This window comes from Rhopalosiphum padi, chromosome 2 (genome assembly GCF_020882245.1).
Source record: "Rhopalosiphum padi isolate XX-2018 chromosome 2, ASM2088224v1, whole genome shotgun sequence".
NCBI classification, from domain to species: domain Eukaryota; kingdom Metazoa; phylum Arthropoda; class Insecta; order Hemiptera; family Aphididae; genus Rhopalosiphum; species Rhopalosiphum padi.
In genome coordinates, this window is record NC_083598.1 from 86,678,555 (window position 1) to 86,701,598 (window position 23,044).

At 28.4% G+C, this 23,044-nt stretch overlaps 1 protein-coding gene across 2 annotated transcripts in view; it reads left to right on the forward strand.

Annotated features, from left to right (window-relative positions):
* Positions 1–497: 497 nt before the first annotated feature.
* The window catches only part of LOC132922007 (ankyrin repeat domain-containing protein SOWAHB-like), a 55,416-nt gene continuing 32,869 nt past the window's right edge, over positions 498–23,044 (forward strand). Inside the window, exons 1-7 of one of the 2 annotated variants that reach the window (XM_060985304.1) lie at positions 501–838; positions 907–971; positions 1,036–1,244; positions 1,321–1,486; positions 1,658–1,792; positions 10,367–10,405; positions 10,465–10,566. In XM_060985304.1, the coding sequence (XP_060841287.1) occupies positions 712–838; positions 907–971; positions 1,036–1,244; positions 1,321–1,486; positions 1,658–1,792; positions 10,367–10,405; positions 10,465–10,566 (843 nt within the window). In that variant the 5' untranslated portion in view covers positions 501–711. Of the gene's footprint in view, positions 839–906; positions 972–1,035; positions 1,245–1,320; positions 1,487–1,657; positions 1,793–10,366; positions 10,406–10,464; positions 10,567–23,044 lie in introns of both variants that reach the window. The other variant, XM_060985305.1, reaches the window with a different exon arrangement.

A 23,044-nucleotide genomic window follows, 5' to 3' on the forward strand; every position in this document is an offset into this window, starting at 1 on the left:
TGATATGTTTTTGTTATTGTAAAATATTTTAAAATAAAGGTAGGTATAACTAATAGCAAACTAGATACCTACCTGGCACCTACTTTCAGTATCTATTCGACTTTTTGAGTACCTAACGAGTGACTGTACACTTACAAATTTGAAATTTTTATGGAAACTGTAACAGAATGGTTATGCGTTAAATAATTAATTAACTTATTTTCCAAAAATACATGGAATAAAAAGAAAATGGCATTCAATTTAAGCATTTGGTACTGTTATATATTTAAATAATGTTTGTATAAAAAAAAAAATGTACAATAATATTATTTATGTGCAGGTACTATAGGTACGTTATATAAAATGACATATGAAAATGTTGAGAACCCCTGATATAGACACACGTTACGGTGTTCATATTGTAGCCTAGTATAAGGTACTATTTTTTTTTTTATAACTGTCATAATCACGGTGAATTGATAACGGATTCTTGAATATTTTTTTTTTGTTATCAGTATTTAGTATTTACTAATTATTTTAATTGTTTGGAATTAAATAAAATTATTAATTTAATACTTTGTAGTTTCTTGTGTTAATTGAGAGTTTGTGTTAAGCGTTTACATTTACAAAGCTAGTGTTTTTGGCTATTCACTTTGTAACATTTATATAATTTTTCAGATATTTAAATGCACTTTTAGGTTGTTATATACTTAGTAAAATTATATTGAAATTATGGCTGTTCCGAATGAGTTAAGTTTGGAATCCGTCCGTGATTTCATGATTATGAACGATGGAAAAGTTACTAATCATGATCTAGTGACTCATTTTAAATATTTTCTAACAAATCCACAAAACAGAGGTAAATCCATTTGTTTTACTATTATTATCATAATATAGGTAGTTGGTAAAAACGTTGTTGTTTTCTAGCTGAAGCAAGACTTAAGTTTAAAGAAATTGTGAACACTGTGGCTACCGTTATCTGTGGAGAAGATGTAATACAACAATTTAATCATTCTTGTATAATTATACACAAATATTACTATTTTTAATTTTTAGGGAGAAAAGTATTTAATGCTTAAACGTCGCTTTCGAGTGGCTGGTTGTATTGGTTTATCATTAGAACCCTCCATGAGCACAGCTTCTTCTCTAACTTCACTAACTTCTTATCCTGGATTATCTTCTGTACATCATTCATTATCACAAGATTCTCTTATTGACCCTCCTAGATTTCAACAAAGATCTCCAATGGTATCACCATCGGCTAGGTATGAATGGCAAATAATAATCCGTGTTCTAAGTAATTCATTAAATGTTTAATTAACTCTCAATTTCATTCTATAGACAACCTCCACCTTATCGTCCACCACCTTCTCCTATTGCATCGCCTAAAGAATGTTCACCAACTAAAGAAGCCGCACCACCTGTTCCTCCTAGGCGTAGAAGTTCTGAGAAAATTAAATTGATTGAATTAAGTGATAATGTTATAGTAAATTCTAAGGATAATTATGTAAGTAAACTTTCTTTATATTTTGTTTTGGTTAACTCTTTTTACGGATTTGTTTTCAAATGGTTAAAAGTAGCACAGCCGGATTATTTTGCTTATTTTTTTTTATGTTTATGTGTTTTGCTTATTTTATTATTATTTTGTGTTTTGCTTTTGCGTGTATGTAATGTATAGAAAGAGAATGAACAACCTCAGCAGCCTCAGATAAGCGTAAAGGATCGAACCCAAAAATTCAACCGGATAGCATCTGAAAATGCCTTGCATTTAGCTAGTCAACTACCGTCACCAAATAAGAAAAAAATAGAAAAGGTAATTTTGAATAATTCTTTTGCTTGTTTTATGGTTAAATTTAGTCATAATTATTAAGTGAATTTCTATAGTATGAATATTTATGTTTTTAAAATTTGAAATTGTTGCTTTTTTCTTTATTTACAAGATAATTTTTAAATTGCTTGTTTTATTAAATTACATTAGTAGCAATATAAAATGTTTCATTTTATTTTAAATGAAATAAATAATTTAAGGTCATCTCTTTAGGAATAATTCAATTTTGTAAAATCTTAATTATGGGTATTTAAACTAAAATATTATAAAATAAAAATATTGTGTAAGAACATTAATAGTGGTCAGTGGATTAGTAATATGTGAGTTATGATTTATAGTTTTGGTCATTCAGTCATTGATTTCACTGTGAATGAAGGTAGGTTTATGTATATTATATTTTAGCATAATGAATTTCCATATAATGTAGAATTGTTTTAGATAGAATGATTTATTGTTTAAATAAAAAATTTGATTTTGATTCAAAATTATAATTTTTGACATCAAGATTATTTATTTATTTTATTATTTAATGAGTATGAAGCTTTAATCCTATTAAGTTTCTGATATTGACCAAGTCTGGGTTTCTTATCACTGTATTGTTTATAAATTATACTCATAAAATTTTTATACATAACACTGTATTAGAAAATTTATAAAAACTTATTTTTTTATTTACCATTCAAAATAATTATTTGGGTATTTGTGTAATTGGAAATATGCATACAATAAAATAAAAAAAAGCTTTTAATGTATGTATGCAATATGCATATATTATGTACATTATTTTAAATTTAGATGAAATACATTTTATTTGTTGAAATAGTAATTGATTGTTTAATAGGTATTTTATATTATTTTATAATTTATATCATATTTATTAAAAAAAAAAATATTATTAATTATTGATGTGTATGTATGTCAGTATGTGTGTGTGTGTGTGTGTGTGTGTGTGTGTGTGTGTGTGTGTGTGTGTGTGTGTTGTATGACAGTACTGGCAATTGTGATTAATAAAATATTAATATTATACTTAACGTACCAACTCATATTACTTGCATTATGCATTCAATTAATTATTAAAAACTATTTATATTTTATTATTTATGAAGACATAAACATCACTCTAGTTTCATATTTTACATTAGTAAGATTCTAATTAAATTACACATTTTAGATAATACCTATCGTCTGTTATTCATTTATTTTTTGTAGTATAATATTATATACATAAATATTTATATAAATACAGTAAAATCCCGTTAGAACGAACTCCAGGGACCGAATTTTAGTTTCGTTATAACGGAAATTTCGTTGTAACGAAAATTCGTATAAGCTCTTTATAAGCCCCGATTTTCGGCAGGGGACTTCTATGACTTTCGTTATAACGGGATTTTTTGTTGTAACGGGAATTTACTGTATAACATTCTTTAAATATTTAAAATAATTAAAATTGAAATGTCTCTGTATACAAGGGTTAATTTTTGTAACAGCTGAATCGTTTTTGGCGGTATTTTCAGAGGTAGGCAGAGAACTTTTCAAGGAATGATCTTGACTACATTTTATCCCGTAATTTAAACTTTAAAGGGTGATGTAAACACATCATGTATACGTTTTATTTTTAAAATATGAAAATTTCAGTTGGCCGTTGGTCACACTGAAAAAAAATTATTATTATTATTATTATTATTATTTAATTTGGTTGTCGTTGACTAAAAAGTTTCTTTTTAAAAATATTAGGTACTCTGTTCGTTTATTTAGTTTATTATTCCTTTTTTCCTTGAATAAATTCGAGTAATTCAGCAAGTATTGTTTAATGTAAACAGTGAATCCAATTATTACAATTTATTTAGTAATTTTTGAATCGTAACAAACACCTACAAACTATTTAGACAACGTGTAAATTTAAATGTCTGTGACTATTAAAAAATAAATACATTTGGAAAGATTTTAGTTATTTGGTTGTGATTCAAAAAGTAATTACCATGACTTGACATTATAACTAATAATTAATGAAAGTAGGTACTATATATAGACGTACTTAAATAACTTTTAAATAATTCAATCATTATTGGCTTAGTTTTAAATGTTTTAAACATAAACCACCCACCCCCTGTTTAGCAAAAAAACATTGTATTTGGTCTGGATAACGTAAACAAATTACTGCTTTTAAACATTCACCCCAGGTCTCAATAGTAATTATAAACTTATAATATATATATTTTAGATATTTTTGTCATAATATTGTGTCGGATCTATAAGACAAATTAATATTAATTTTGGATATTTGCCAACCGTTGAGGTATGTACGTAGGGTTTAAACTTCTACGTGATCATTCTTCTTTTTCTGAGTGTTATCCGCCCGGCGCGCGTGTGTGTGTATATACTGTATAGTCTCAAAAACATCGTGACAATAATGGTTGACTAAAAATTACTGCATCCGTATAAGTATATACACGTAATGCTCTCATTAAAAATGAAACGGTTTCCTTTCTATATAAACATCGGGTTAGTTAAAAAAAGAAAAAAAATCGTAAACATGTATACAATATATAATATAGTTTATTATGAAATCAGTGAGAGCCAGCTGGGTGGGTGGGCATGGGGGACGATGAGCTATAAATCAGCCAAGCCAAACCGTATAAAACATACCCCAATGCGCGCCCGTAAGTTGCTGCCACCGGCTGATACTCTAACTCGCGCGTATACAGTGTTTGTGTCGTATTTAGGACGTTCCGTTCGGTGTCGACGCACTTGAGCGCTTGTTACGTTTTCTGCCATCATAATCATCACATTATACGTCATCGTACAATATATATGTATATGTTATTTCGAATTAATAGCATACGAATTTGATATTCAAAACGGAGAGTCGCTGTTTGGTCGTTATTATTATTGTTATAAATTATCATAATTATTATTATTGAGCGGACGATGGGCTTTCCAGTAAATTTTCCGTTTAACATGACCGACTACTACCGTTGTTATTCATAATATTATATGCTGGTGCACGCCATCACTGCCATCGCCGTCGACGCTGCTGCTGGTCGGTGACACATTATGGCGAAGTCCACTCCCAACATTCGGTTTATATAATTTATTGGGCAAGGGCCATAGCCACTGTTATTTATTGTCCACGTCATGGCCACCTAGAGCGGATAATTTTAATTAATTAAATACACCGCGGGACTTAATGAACTCGATTGAAATTTGGGGTGGCGGGGGTAGAGAAAAGTGTAACATTCATTAGTATAGAGCTCCATACCACCACTACCGTCACATTATATATACGCATATATTTTTTTTACAGAAAAATACCCATTGTAATCATTAAAACGTGTATTCCCGAGGATATGTGTGTATATTTTTTTCTCTATGTCAAGAGACATATATACATAACAGGCTTTGAATACATACCTATACATATTACATACACTCTTCATAATCAACAGTAACGTGCATTAATTTTGGCTAATAAATTACTTTCTACCAATAAATAACAATTAAGTTAAATTAAATTAAAAAAAAAAATTAAAAACACATGAACACTGAATTATTATTATTTTTAATGAAACCGTGGCTCTTTGGCTACCAAAGTTGTCTCTCAGGTAATGGATTTTATTCTACTTGTCTTGTGTTGAAAAATGTTTTGTTTGATCTAATGAGTAAATTATATTGCTAAACCTTACAGTCTATTGCTAATATTAATTAAACTAATTATTTAAAAACAAGTAAATCATATTTATTTTACTATTACCAAAACTATATTATACTCATTACAATTTTATACCATTATAATATATAATATTATACGTACTACCTATAGCGTTTAACATATTCATTTCATTTTATTTCCTAATTTTTAAATTTTTAACTTCCAAGAAATTGAACGTATAAGATTATCCCTATAATGTGCCACATTATCACATATTTTCATTAAAGTTATATATATATATATATGATGTAATTGGTAATTGGTATGGAAATTACAATTTATTGACTATGTACATTTTATTTTATTAGATGTGTATATGTATGTGAGTGTGTAAAAAAAATGTCAAAAATCGTTAAACAACGATTAATAACATATTGTTATTAAAGTAGTTTATACAATAAATAACATTGATGAATCATATTTAAACGATAAACATTAAGATATGCCATATATAATGATTTAAATTATTATTTTGATAATTATACGTTTCTGTTTTTTATAGTTTTATTAGATAATGTCATACGTAGCGTATGCCTTATTTTCGAATAAAATTACCATAATATTATAGTTCATTGTGTGTTCTTAACGTGTTTGATCAATTATTCATAATTTTATTGTATGTACTCATATATATTCAGTAAGAAATTAAATTAACTTATAAAATATGTGGTGGAGTTTCTTTTTTTTTAATAAGTGGCTTTCGATAAGACATAAACAACCCGATTTGAATGTAATAGAAAACAAATATGACGATGAAAAGATATGTGTTAATATTTCGCATAAAAAAATATGTAATTTGGTGAGTTACTAAAGTTTATACAATTATTACTTATTAGGCACTTAACGGATAACTTAGATTAAAAAATAACATTTCCCATTGTATGCGTTTTAGTAGTTGTATGTATCTACCAAATACAGCTAGTAGTACGAGTACATAATAATATATAGTTTCATTAGAGCTAAATGTTTTTCACTCTAAATTTATTGTGTCATTAAATTTAAATTTGAATAATAATTTTTTTACTAGTATAAATTTTCTTTGGTAATAATAGGCATTATTATATGACTTTTACTTTAAGTTTGGAAGATTAGGATTTTTAATATTCCCACGGTCCAATGAAGAACATTAATAATTTTTAAGTTGCAAGAATAATATATGTCGTTAAGAAAAAAAATTGATGCGAACAAAACATATAGTTTTAAAATTGTCTCATCAATGTTAATAATTGTATAGTTTTATTAACTTTCTTATTATCTTCTGTTTATTTTCTCTACAATTAGAGAACATCTATGTTACAACTAGAATTAAGGTGCATCTTCAGGCGGTAGTTGGGTAACAAATTGTCTACATTATATGATTATTATCTACAGTTGTGTGCGCGCTTGTATATACAATGTTGCTTTGTTATTGTGTTTTTATTGCACTCGTTGTTGGTAGCATTTATTTTAATAAATAAACATCTATTACTTAAAAATTTTAAACGATACGAGTCGTATAATATATTTTGCTTATCAGATATTTTCAATTTAATAGAAATAATTGTCCTGAAAAAAATCATTAAAATATTTGATGTATTTTATCCAACTATTTTAATAGAATATTTGCAAAATTACAAAAAATAAAATTTATTAAATTTAATACAAACACAGTTTGATAGATAAGATTTTTTTGTTTTGACAAATTGTCGTTATTAAATTAAAAATATATAATCTTTCCATTACATATAAATTATCAAAACGTAGTTTTCGGCCAAGATTTATGTAATTCTTAAAACCATTTGACATCAGACGGCTGAACAGCTTTTCAACTATATTGTTCGTGATTTACGGTCACAAGCAATTATTTTATTTTAAATTACCTCTTTCCCTCTCCTATTAATAGGTGCTATGTCGTAATAAATTACGTCCTGAACAATGTTGGTATAACAATAAACAAAATCAATACCTAGTAGATATCTTGTTGGGGTAAATTCAAATCGAAACCTTATTTCAATATTAAATTTATTTATCAATTGGATTACAGTTCAGTTTTACTGATTTTGCTTACAAGGTGTTTTGAAACGCGGAATATCAATTCGTCATAGTGTTACCAGCATTGTGCGTGTTTTATTGGCTGTGCGAAACCTTATGATATATTGATTCTGTCAATATTGCATGAGGGGATTATTTGGGCGACGGATATAAAATTCAGATAATTTGTGCATTGTGCACATAAAGAAGCCATTTAAAACAATAGAAGCCAAACATTTATAGCGTCTCCAACAGTGTTTAATACTTTTAAGAATGCTATTTCTGTAAATTTGATGAAGTTGAAATATTTATCTTCTTGAAAGTAAAATTATCATCTATAACCATATTGTTACTACTAACATACAATTTAAATATTTAACGGATTCCTTATAATTAAATGCACGTATTTGTATTTTGATTTAGTAAATAAATTTACTTTTTAAAAATATAATTACCTTATAATAGCTTACAATGATAATTATTTAAGCCCATAAAATATATTTTATTTATGTTTTAGCAAAATGTAAACACTTAATTGAAGATGTAGCATCTATAGTTGTTGGTTACTATAAACATTTTAATAATTTGTTTCAAACTGTTAATTTTATACTTATGAAATATTAAAAATTTGGTTTATTATTAAATAATTCACAGTATCCTAATACATTTTTTGATTATATAAATTTTATTAATTATTTTAAAATTCTTATACTTTTCAATTTTAAAATGACTAAAAAACAAGTTGTCTATCTGTGATTACTGATTATCACAAAGTTATTTAAATTGTACAAGTAAGCCTAGTATTACATACATTGGTTTATTTTTATCAGAATATTAAATCATAAGTAGTTAAAAGTCTTACGAATCAAAAATATAACAATAATGATATGTTATTATGGTAATAAGGCACTAAGGCCATTAAGTGATAGTCTTTTAAATTTAATATTATATTTTAAAGACAAAAATACCTATATGCTATATATGGGTGGGTATACGGCAAACTTATGTGGTTGTAAAATTTACTCGATTTTAATTAAATACATATTAAGCTCTATACAATTTTGGGTTTAGTTCTTGTTATATATTTTATGATATAATATTTGAATTCATCATATTTTAATTATACTCAGTTTAAGAAATTTAAATGAGAAAAAACTTGCATTTAGTATTGTATTTTCATTAAGATCAAAATATATGGGTCAAATGACTTTTTTTTGTAATTTTATGTTGCCCAATTGATATTCAATTGGGGTTTGGATATAATTATAAAATATATGTAATTGTAATTATATTTTTACGTCATCACTTATTATAATAAACTTTTTAATTAAATATTACAACAATTATTAATAGGAGATTTTTATGGCTATTTGCTATGAAATATTATCTTAAAAGATATACATTAATAATGTAATATTGGTCGTCGAATTATAATGTATCTTACAAATGATTCTATGCTATATACAATACTTTTAGATAAGAAATAAATATTTGAGTTTAAATACTTTGGTCCTTATTAATATTATAAAATGTTAAATAACTATTATCTCAATATTGTATATATTTCATATTTAATAATGAATAGATAGGTACGGTTTTTTCTGACCAAGTATTGCCGATTTTAATTTTATAAATTAGCCTAAAAAATATGTCTTATAAAACTGTGTAGTCAGTCATTTAAAATTGTTTTATTGATATTTTAATTTTAAACATACTATATTTTATGAGTCACTATTATTTATAATTCTAACATAATTTCCCTTTCAGTTCTATCACTGAATTTTTTTTTTTTTTTGATTTTACTATTACTATATAATACTGTTTTTATTATTATTATTATTATCATCTTTTTTGAAACTTTTAATCCCGTGCTCACATTTTATAATAATAATGATACTAACGAGATATGGCCTCTGGGGGAAAAATATGAAAGAAAAACCACCACTTACCGTGCGGTTTCGAGTGCAATGCGAAAGTCTAATGATCCGCGGCAACAAGTTGCCCGGCGGCTCCGACGCTGTTGCCGCGTGTCCGCACGCCGCCCGAAGACGTTAGCTTTTAATATTTTTCTCCCCTAAATACACGTGCATCGTACACGTGTCCATTAGTTTTTGCAACCCACTTCATTCATTCGATAACTAAAATAAATTTGTCATGGGTCATGATGACGAAATTTTCACGTCACCGATTATAATTTGTTCACACGATGTTATATTAGCTATTTATGAGCATTCCACGCGTGTGCCGTGTATTATGTTGTTTTTTTTATTCTTAATCTAACCTATATTTTATACACATCCATTGTATAAATGTGCGTTTATTATTTATGTTAATTTGGGAGGATGTAATATAGAATTTACTCAAATGTTCATTTTGGATAATTGAGCCGGTTTATAAATATCATATAAAAATGTGTCTGTTGCGCTCTTTACGTATTTATACTAAAACCAACTATTTCTCGTATATAAAATATAGAGAATAAACCATAAATCTCCTGGTCGTCGCGCCCTCTGAAGATTAATAGAGTGACAACATAAAGAGGTCTTGAAATTCTCTCCCTACTGGCTATTAGAGTAATTAATAACTGGCGGCCAAAAAAAGAGGGTTTAAAATATAAACAGGGGGCATGGGGCAAATAGCCAAATATATACAATGTGTATATATGTCTATGTGTCGAAAACTATATCGAGGTCATAAATACGCAATAGGCTGATGAAAACATGCAAGTTAATTTAATTGCTGACCAATGTTTTTAAGTTCACAAACCACAGTTCAACTGTTTTAATATTATATTAGCCTATGTCATTATCCATTATACATATTTGGTTGTTTTTTTACAGAACGATAAAGACGAAGAAGACACTATTTCTATGACATCGGTAAGTGTAAAGTATACATTAGATAATATTTGTATTAATTAATTATTGATTTTCAACAGTTGGATCCCAAAACTAAAGAATGGGTCGTAAAATCAGCAAAATGTGACTATCAAGCTTTAGCAAAACTTGCTTCTGAAAATTCTGGAATTGCAAAATTCAAGGTAAGGTTATTTTTTATTACACGAATTCTGACTTCCAGTATATTTTTCTTAGAAATTAGTAAAAAATATATTTAGGAGAAGGGATTTATAATAATTTAAAATATTTGAATTCAAAAAGCATACAATAACATATCTATCTATCAATACTTAATCTATATGTAGATTTTTAACGCAAATAAAATTTTCTATAGGTTTTAAATAGTATGTATTATTTTGTGACAAAAAAATAAATAAATAAATAATCAAAAATTTGAATTATCATCAATTCATCTACAGTTTAAGGCAAAAATAAGTTTATGTATAACTTATTTTCATCGTATATTTAGAACTGATAATAAGCTTTATATAAGCTGTATTTTACTAAAATTTTAATAACAAAAAAAATAATAACTATTAAGTTTGCTAATTAGATTATATTAAATATACATGTATTTATTACTACTTTATATTATATATTATATAGTATATACAATATATATTCGGTTTACATAAACGACTGAGTAACTTATTTCCTATAAAGATGCTTATTTAGCCAATTTAGTCTTGATAGAAACGTTTGATCATTATCGTGAAGTTCTATTGTTTTTACGATTTTATTGATAAAAGAACAATGGAATTATAATAGTTGGATATAGCGAGTCGACTGATCAGTGATCATTATAAATAATTCTAAAGTTTCAATTTACTATATAGGTAGTAAATAATATACTATTATATTTTTTATATATGATGTATTTATGTGTGCGTGTGTGTGATATAGGTTATTATTAAATAACGAAACATAATCAGTATAACTTATTATGATTAAACATCAAACAATTTTTTATACATAAAAGTATACAGATATACGTGTTTAAATTATTATATCTATTGTATTTGATCATTTTTTAGTTAAATCTTTATGAACATAATCCCGTCATTTATATTTTAGAACATACTATATACATCGTATTTTATTTAAGCTAATAAACTAACTTTGGTAGGTACTAGGTATCCTTATATTAGTTTTATATAATATACTATTTTATATATTATATTTTTAATATCAATTATTGTAACTTTATAAATATTCTTATACCTATATTCTTCTCATATTGTATGGTAAACAACATTACTGAAAATTTGATTGATTACAATTTAATTGGATATTTTTTTGATTCAATTTTTCATACACTGTACAAGCATCTATTTTTTATAGATACCGTATTTCTGTATTTCTTTTATAACAATTGGATATTTTTAAATTAAATATATTTTTATTTGTGAATCGTGTGTTTAAAATACATAAGTCAGTCGTTAATTGCAATCAAATAAAAAAATTTATAATAAATATTATTAAATGTTCCTACATTGTAAATATATTATCTTTAAGTAATATTAAATATTCTGCCGTAAATTATATAAAACATGTATTAAATATCGAGATAAAGATAACAGAAACTGTTTATTCGAACAAAATATATTGTAGTTTTTACTTCACATTTTTATAAATGAACTTATAATATGAGCTTGAACGTTATAAAATGTTATCGATGTTTTAACTTGATAGTGGTCGACGGGAATTGTATTTCTTTTCGCTGCACTTTACCTTAGCACGTCCGCATAACAATCGGATTATAAAGGGACTGGAAAAACTTGTCTCCTAGTTGGGTTATAAGCGATGAATATACATAGTGTATAATATGTATATGGCACGCAACAAATTTGATAATCAAAATCGTTGGCTTTGAATATGCAAATCCCAAAATGTAAATTGATCCTGACGGCCGGGACCTCGTTTCTCTTTGTGTGGCCGATAAACACATACACACACACACACACACACACACATACACCCGTAACACCCGTAATAATTAAATCATCCCGAGGACACAGAGTTCTGTAGTGTGGTGAAAACAGTGTTAAAGAGGAAGAGGGGGGAATTGTCCCCTGCGATTAAAATGCCGGACCCGGGGATATTTTAATTAATGCCCGGGCCCGAAAACCGGGGGACCTGTGCCAAAAGGCGGGAATCTCTTGCCAACCACCGCAAAACAAGTCTGCTGTCATCCCTCTGACTATAATATACAATACCTAACTCCTCTTGCCCATAACTGTGCCCGCGGCCAATGTACTGTCGAATAATACCAACGGGTAGTACAGTTCGCGTGTATAATAATATTATTCGGCCTCCAGGATGCCTCCGGGACGTACATGGGTCTCAATTAATTCCGCCGCCGTTGCTGGACACGGTTTTCCCAAAATGCAACCATCACCACCACCACCGCCCGTCTGCCAGTCCCTTCCAAACAAACCATCGATCCCATTGATTTCCACAATAAACTATACACGCCTCTTTCCGTCTCTCTCGTCTGTTCGCGAAATTAGGTGGCCAATCAGTCCATATATTCTGTATAATATGTTTATTATAATTAACTTTCGTATAATGAATTGGTAAATAGTTTGCATAGAATATGTTCGCATGTTAAAACGTTTTTGAAATTCTGTACATCTGACGTAACAGAATTAGGGGAGACAAGGGTTAACAACGTTAATTGAAACACAAATCTTGATTTACACTTCCTATTGATATTAACATTTTACCAAACTCGTTTGTTATATGAAAACATCGTTAGAATATATTAATAAAGCAATGCGGTAATCTATACAAATATAATTTAAATTTGACTATCACGTAAATAAATAAATATATATATATTATATAGGTTATGACAAGAATTTTAATCTCAATAGTAATATATTTTTTTATTATTTAAAAATGTAGGTGCCTATTACGTATAATTGTTTAACTTGTTAAATTATATTATTATAATTAAATCGTTAAGTGAATAATACAATATAATAAATTATTATCACGTATTTCATATTTTTTTCAGATTAAAATTATTCAGTTTAATAACATATTTCAAATATTTCAAAATAATATATTTTTTAATTTACAAGGAATAAAAAATAGTAAATAGTAATTAAAGACATATATTGAGTTATTTAACTGTGAAATATATTGCATGGTGTCAACGTATTATTTAAAACGAGTAATGTCATAATAAATTATAATTATGTATATATTACTATAATACGTACGTACTAGGTTATATAATGTATTTAATTTTGATTTCTAATTATGACTTGGTAACTATTTATAAGGTCTATATAATATGTTGTTTCTATATTAATGACTTAATAATGCTGTTGACTATTATGAGACATTAAAACGGTAAGTTGTATTTTAAAATGTTTTAATTACATGAAAATTCCAGAAATATAATATTATAGTTAGTTAACATTTTTTTTTTAAATTTATTTGAGATATTTTGATGGAAGAAAATACTAGTTTGATAAATAAATGAATGTTTAATTTATTTATGACTGGAAAAATTGTGCTCAGTTGATGGTCATACTTAATTTTATTTAAAAATAAAAATATATTATTATGATTTTAGCTGTTTTAAATAATACAATAATTAAACGGTTAAAGACTAGTGATTGTGTTGTATTAATTGTATTTAAATATTTAATCAGTGTTTTTTTTTGTAAAATTAAAAATTTTTATTAAACAATATTAAATATAGGTTTAGTATGCTATAATAATTATATTATATTGGTGAATATTAATTTAAATGTACCATTAATACCATATAATATTTATGTTTTGTTTTTCATTAAAATCTTTAATTGTTAGACGCCGAATAAATAGAACTTCAGCTGATATGTTAAATAATTATGTTGAACATCTTTTAAGTAAACTTGAATTTAAATTTTGGGATAATGACAAAATAATATTGCTCACTGTTTCTAATATTGACCAAAATATGTTGTTTTGGAACATTGCAAAACATAATAGTATAAGAATCTTACATCATATATATTTCATATTAATTTAAATTTATGCTTGCGAATTTTCTTGCTAGTCACTAAATTGTCGACCGAAGAAAAGTAACTCATGATTGACATAAATAATGTAATTCGCCCTGCAAATTGAAAGATTCAACCATGACTAGAATAATTCATTAATAATGGTCGTTGGTTTAAAAGTTAGGTTTAAATTTAAAAGGTTTAACTATTTTCTATATAGTTATATTTACTCATTTTTAGTTATGTTTATTAATTATTACTATAGGTAGTAGTTAATCACCTACAATAGTAGGTAATACATTTTAATTTTTGTGTTTACAAATTATATTTATTTACCGGTTAGATCTAAAACGGTTTGACTTTTAATTTTCGTTTAATTTGTTATTAAAACAGAAATGCTTCATAAACATATTTATTGTTTTATTTTAATTTTATATATTTATACACGGTTTTTAATCTAAAAAATTACTGATTGTTGAATTATCTCAGCAATTAGTTTTATCAATAAATATATCAATTAAATAGAGCTTTGTACTACAGAATCAATCTGTCAATTTAGAATTAACGGACTTACAGAGATTTCGGGCTTAAAAAAATCCTTCCCAACAGATGATTGTGGATTATTTTGAAAAATTAAACAACTTACTTACTTAATCGTAGTGATAGGGGTTTTTTTTTATCTATAAAAACGAAAATTCATTAAATGTTTGGCCGTTGTTGTTTATTTAGGCGCACCCAACGGAAATGTATGGTTTGGTTCCCTTTCAAAAACAACAAGTCCATTATTTTAGTGGCCGTACGCGTTTCTGACACCCTTCAAACTTCAATATTATTATCACTGACTCGAGACCGCGCGTGATAGCAGAGCCATAGCAGTGGTAGTATAGATATATGTTTACGTGCGTATATATATATACATATTATACACGGTTCAAGCGCGTGCCGGTGATATATTATTATGGTCCTCGGGGAGAGGCTGTCACAAAGCGAATAGGCGGGTCATAGTGCGATCCGTCTTCTCCAACGAACCCTTTTAATCCGCAGCCACACTCTTCCACTTCGCCCTCGCGGGACCTTTGTTTTACACCGAGTCTGCATCTGTTGTCGTGTCGTATTGTGTGCGAGTGAGCAGCGCGCGCGCTATACTCGCTGGCGGCCGCTGCTGCCGCCTATCCGGCAAATAAATTGGTTGTGCGGAGAAACCGCCAATTTATGGTTTTTCAGCAACACACCCATCCCCCTATATTATTTCCTCTACTTGTTCCCGAAAATACCACCATTGACCCCCTAGTGTGATCGGAGGGGGTGTCAAAAGGATGAGAGGGAGAAAGCGAAAGGCGTTAACCAGCCCCTATTTTTCTTTTACCCCTTCTCCCGTTCTCATTGACGTCTTATCCGAACGACTGTTTTTGGACCTCATTGCAATTCATTGGTAAACATGCTATACGTATATACGATTTTCCTACGCTCATTTGTTTGTATTGCTGCTAATTCTGTCGAGTATTCTTGAATATTAAACTTACAGCATTGTTCTGTAGAATTCAAATTATTTTAAATAAATTGGAATCAAATAGTATATTTATTTTAATTTGATTACTTAAATAGTGGATTTTGTGATCACAATTAATATTATTTTCAATTATGTAATAGATAACGATGATTTATTCTTAAATAGTTCAAATTTAAAATGTATTTTGTTTTAAATGTAATATTTTTATAAGGATAATATATTAGATAATTATATTTTTATTAGTTAGTTTCATGATTAAGTTTTATTTCAAAGCAAATTATTTGTAGCTAATAGTTACATAAAAAAGTGAAATTGTTGAGGTTGAAAATAAGAATCTAGAAAATAAGGCTTTATAATTTATTTTTTATACTAAAATACTGTAAATACCCGAGTAAATTATTTGATTATTTACAAAAAAATGATTATTTCAGAAATATAGTATCCATTAAATTTATCAATACAATGTCTTTTCAATATATTTAAAATTGAATTAAATAATTCAATTTTGAAAATGTATGTTTGAAAATACAATTTTTTCAACTTTATGTTAATGACTATTATAATTTTTTTATGTTTGTATAATAATAAATTATAATTAAAAAAAAAAAATTATAATAATAATATGTATATTCAAATTGCGTAAATCATACGAACATTTATTATATTTTAATCATTGCCAATATGAGTATTAACTTAAGTACAAATAATTAAAATAAATTTAGAGTAAAGGGAAAAATATTTGTGTTCAATATTTAATGTGATCTATGAAACCATATACGTATTTAATTGTTAACTTTTTCAATAATGTTTATGTTATTTGAGAAGAAGGGTATGCCCACACTAAATTATTACCTTATTTTACATTTTAACTCATGTCTAGTTAACTTTAGATTTAACTATGCAATATATGTTAGGGATTTTATGACATGTGTTTTGGATCGACTTTCATCGTGGCATTATAATTACCTAATTTGGCCGGAATATTCTAAAGTGAAGTAGGTTTTACTCAATTAATTTCGATATGAAAAATATTTTTATTTATTAATAATATCCTAACTTGATGATAAGTAGATACTCCATCATGCCACGTGTGTTTATTTGTACATTATAATTCTAAGTTATGTTTGCTTATATATTTTATATTGTTATTATTTTCAAAATATATTAAAATTTGAGTCGTCCTGGAATATTAAAATAAGACATCCTTTTCCAATTTTCTATTACATCTGATAATCATTCATTTTCTACAACATTTAATTATATTTTATTATGATAAACAGATTTAGAGCTATAAATGAAATAATTCAAATTTTATTTTTAGGTATTACAAATTAAATATAACGTGTAACGTTAAATATAGTATATTTTAAAATTTAATTTTGTCACATTCAGTAAATCTGTAGCAAGTTTTATTTATAATTATATTCTTAAATTGCAATTATTTAAATAAGCTGAATTTTGGATTAGAGTGAAAACAAATTTAAATTATTAAAACTTAAAATTTTTTAACTATAAACACACAACTAGCATTTATTTTGTTTCTTGTATATTTTTTATCGTGTCGGATTCGTACACGTGGTCTATTACAAAACGTTTGTAAAAACTTATTGTTTACAAGATGTATGATAATTATATGACATCTGAATAGATACATATACTTTTTGTCAACGCATGTCACGTGCAAACATGAATAATATTTTCAATACAATTTTATCATTTTTGTCAGAAAACACGTGTCGGCGACATTGTTTCTCTGGTATAATATAAAAAATAAGATATATAATTAAAGATATCATCTTAAATTTTTATAATTTGTTCATCGGTCGAATAGTTGATACAACTATGCAGTTACACTGTAGCTTAACAGATCGTAACATTTTTCGAATGTCAACGACTGGCGCTTCGTAATGTTGTAAAGATAATAAGTCATTTTGAAAAAAAGAAAATAGTGTTCTAACATATTATAGCCTTAACATCGTGACTCGATGTTATACGTGAACGATACATTTGTTCGTATATGAAATGCATTAGTATTGCCGATTGCTTGTTGCTGTATTACACGCGCACTGCATATATCGAGTACAAATTTCGTGTGTATTATAATATAGTTTAGTGAAATGTGCCAAAGCCAAATTGTTGTGAGGAGCAAGTAGCCACTGCTGTTTTACACAATCGGAGTTAATTAACCATTTAATATCGGTAGTTTTAAAATAGCATAACGAAGATAAGGAGGGTGATGGGGAGAGTATTGGAAGACTTGCACATGTAGAACAGCTCATATTTTTTTCCCGAGTAGTATCTTTACAGGGGGAGAGGGTTAACAAGCTGTGTTTTACAAGTGCTTTCCGTTGTACGACTTAATGTCGTCTACTTTATACCGCGCGACATTTTGGCACTGACTAATCGCCGTCCATCGTGTCGTCGTCCAATGTATTTTATACGTAGTAGTCGCTTCGGTGTTACGACACCGAAATAATATTATTATTAACGGTCGCCTGTTGGTTTTTGGCAATCAACTTTATAAACAACTATTTTTATTCAAACTCCCGATTTAGGATACGGGGCCATTCGTATAGGTACTTTAAAAACACAATCGTTAAAAATTTTTTTTTTTTTAAAACAGCAAATATTCTCAGTAAAATATTATCATCTGTTCTTCCGAGATGGTATAAATATTAAATTAAATAAAAGACAATGTTATGAATCATACATATTATACGAATAGGTATATATTATGTACCAATTTTTTTGGCTATAGACAACAATCAATCAGTTTGGAATACAGATAAATGTCGATTGATTTATTAATTTCAAATGCAGACATAATTTTTCTTGGTATTTTATGAAGAGGAAAAAAAAATCGCACAATAGCAATAACTTCTGTTGTACATCAAAGAGATTGGTGTTAATTACCGAATTATTAATTGTAGAGGTTGACTTATTTAGGACGGTTAATGCAAGGGAAAAATCATAAAAATAAATGCCGATCTTTACCGTTCGTGGAATAACAATATATAATCGAAAAAAATTGATGGTATCGTTGAAACAAGTTTGCGAATTATAAAAAAAAATACACTTGTCGTCGCATATGCTTTTATGATATTACAGACACGTGGAATGCTATTGGTAAAAAAAATATATTGTATAATATCATAAATTCGTTCACATGACATGATGTATGGATAATATACACATAATATAACCTATAATTTTATAGCTATAGTAGCATACTATAAAACAAGTTCGATATATTATTGCCGAATTGGATGATTTCCTGTTGCTCAATAGTTGCAGAATGAATGTTAATAATGCGATAGATTAGTTGTATTACGACAAGAAGGTATCGGGGAAAATCGGTTTCGTGATTATAGTTTACAATTAAAAATATTATGCTTTACAATAATTGTATAAATATAGTGATTAATTAGTTATTCATTTAATCTAATAACTCTGTAAAAATGCTTGACATTTTTAATTTATTTAAAAATAAGTATTCGTGCATTTTTATTCTATTTTAGTAATTTTAAATTTGGTGGCGTCTGTATTGGTATAGACGATATAACATGTCATACAAGAGCATAAAAATACTGAGTAATGTATGATAGGTGATGTGAAATGAAATTTATTAAGGAGCTAAAGTAAAGATGTATTATACGTAATTGATTTATAAATTAGACAGATTGATATTTGACGGGGATATTTTATGAAAGATGAATCCCCTTGGGTGTTTGTATACTTGTTAGTGCTTAACGTTCCATTAAACGGCCTGCAAATTAGATTCCGACGTTTCATATAGAAAAAGTTCCTGACCCTAATTGCATTTTTAAGTGCAAACCATTGACGCGTGATTTGTGAAATAAGTACGTATATAAGCTGCATTAGACGAAATATATAGTTTTTGACTCGTTTTATAGATTATACCTATATAGTATATTTATTTTGATTTTTGAGAAAAGGACTTTAAAGCATATAGACAAATAAACAGATACGCGTTGTTTAATTTATTTTAACAGTAAGTAGTAGATATGTATAAACAATAGGAACAAATAATAATAGACTTATTATTATATACTGTATATAAATGGTTTTTATAAAACACATTTATATGTCCTTGAAAATGAATACTTAATTAAAATGTCTTAACACATCAATATAGTTTGTATTTAATATCCATTATCCTGTGTCACATTAAGAATTTTTACGATTCATTAAATCGTACGTATACAAAAAAGTGTGTTTTTATGTGATAATTTCTTCTTGTTCAATAAATCATATTCGTACTCGATGACGACGTATAGTCGTAGCATTAATTGTCGTCTGACCATCGCTGACGCATGCCAAGATATATATAACCCATTTGTAGTCAATTTTTACAAATATTTATCTTTTACTGTAATTATTACGATATATGTTTACCTACATCACATTCGTTAGGTTTTTGTCGTTGTTATATTATATCTATACATACATATTATGTTATATTTATTAGATGTGCGCTGTGGTAAACATAGCTGCAGAGTACATCGTTTCTGCGATTTCGGTGAACCGTGCCGTGCACTCGTTAAGTTTAACCGTAATTATATTATTCGAACGATTAAAACTTCATAAGACATTTTCCGAAAACGGTAGCCCGAGGAGAACACGTCATATTTTCCACTCCCACATCGTGGTACATGTTTTTACCATATACTCCTTGCGCCCGCGGCCTCGCGCACAATTAGTGAACCAAAAACGCAATACGACAACGACGACGGATTTCAATATATCTATGATACGTACAATATAATATAGTTACAGTAATAATAAACAGTACGTAACAATAACTCAGTAATATTATTATGAGCTATTTCGTAGATATACCTATAATGTAACGTATATTATATACTAATTAGTATAGCACTATGGATTTTGCCCGCAGGGGGGCTGTATTGGTATCGTTATGAGTATTATGACGCTAAAGTAGCGGAGGACACAAAAATATTATTTCCGTCTGTTTTCGACTGGGTGAAGGACGGCATTACACGCACGCACGAGTGCTCTACTCGTCCGGTTCGAAATACGACGACTATATCATAATATTGTATATACATATATAACACACGGCATCATGATGATATATCCTCACAGTCATAGTCGTGCGTATACATATACACATACTCGACGTCTGACGACTACTGTACGCGTTTAAATATTACATATATACTCCTATTTCCACACCACGTAAGCATAAAACGTACATTGTACGCATAATTAAAACTCGCATATTTAACAACACACTCAGCAGCTCTGCAGTAATAGTCCCTGCTCGACCGCGCGCGCGTCCCGTTCACTACTAATTAACTAGCCATCATCTACCCGCGCGACGGTGTCGAGAATTTCCATTAAACCTGCAGAAAACAAGTCAAAACACGGCCCTGGATACGCATGTACGGCCGCCGACGACCTGTCCAACCTTGGAAGCGAAGGGCAGGAGGGTGATGAACGGGTGACCGGTGGAGGGGGTTGTATGTAGAGGGTTTTTATGCTCTCGCCATGTGTGTCATAATTAGACGGTCGTATATCATGTTATTATATGAGCCGAGTATATATAATAGTGCGTTGGTTTCGGTATAGCCGCGATGGAGGGAGCGGTGAGCGGGGCGCCGAATTAGATCACGTGGCCTTTTTATACTAATTAACGTGAGTTCTCTCCGCAAAAGTGTCGCGTTCCGTGTTCGCGCAATTTGTTTGGGGTTTAAACAAGCAAACTGCACGTCTTCAAGACGTCTTGTACTCTTGTTCGCACCACCACCACCACTACCACCACTACCATCACTACCACCACTAGCCGTGACTTATACACTGCATCCCGTCGACATCGCGGAGTATACGTCCGGACGATCCGTAGTCGCGCTTACCCCATGGTCCGGTTCGTGGGAAACGAATGACGCGCGACTCCACGTGGATATATTTTTTTTCCGACAGGGTTCGTACAAACCTGTACTCAATTATACCACATGTATAATAGTCTCGTCATACGTCGTAATATATCAAAGTCGGGTTTCGTATACAAATCGCATTCAAGATTTACCCCTTCGAACAAAATATTTATATATTTTTTTAGATAGACACAAATGCATATGGTTGACTATGAGCGCCAATATACCTCTATTGGTGCGTTATATACCGTGAACCCAAATCGGGCGGCGGCACCCTGGCGCCACCTCGCCGGATACGATCGGAAATTCATCGCACGAAGAAATACCTGTTTTTTTTTTTGTTCACCCAGAATTATTGTCGTATATTTTTTAATGCGTTTACGATGCAAATTTATTCAATCTCAAAACTAAAGATGCGTGTGTATACTACGGCCACTAGGCGCTTGAAAGTACTAGCCTGAAAAATACGATTTTCGAATTGAAGGTGTTGTCGCACGCATTACGTTTATAAAAACAATATGTTAATGAACACGAAACATTTCTGTGTATAAAATAAGAATAGTATAATAATATACACAATAAACATTTATCAAAATGTTATTTTTTTCTTCAAAATATCGAAATAAATAACTATTTACTAATACAAACAAGTATATAATATAATGTAAACTCTTCGTTTTGTTAATCTGTACAATAGCTGGAGTATTATCTTACAATCGATCGATTATCTAAAGTCCTATGAGATTATATATGTTCGTTAATCGTTTATATGTAGTTTCCAGACTTCAAACTAAATAAAATGTTTTAAATAATCAGTTACAACAAAAATATCTGTATAGTACGTTACGATTTTTGATCATATAACATTACGTTAATCATACCTATATGTATATATAATATGTGAAAATATAATATTCATGTACAATGCAGAATTACCTGTTACACAATGTTTTAGTTTAAAATATATTGAGCTAGTACTCTACAATGTTCGAATATTATTGTTGCTCAATTATATAATATAAAATAAATAGTATACCTTCATAAAATAGCATCTGTTATAATGTTATATAGTATCTATTTAACGTTTTAAATATTAGCGTATATAATATTATGGAACCTCCCCAATCTGTAGCGACGATATCCTTGTTGTGGCCTTATATCGAAGGTGGTTCAATAAGTTAGAACGAAGTCGATG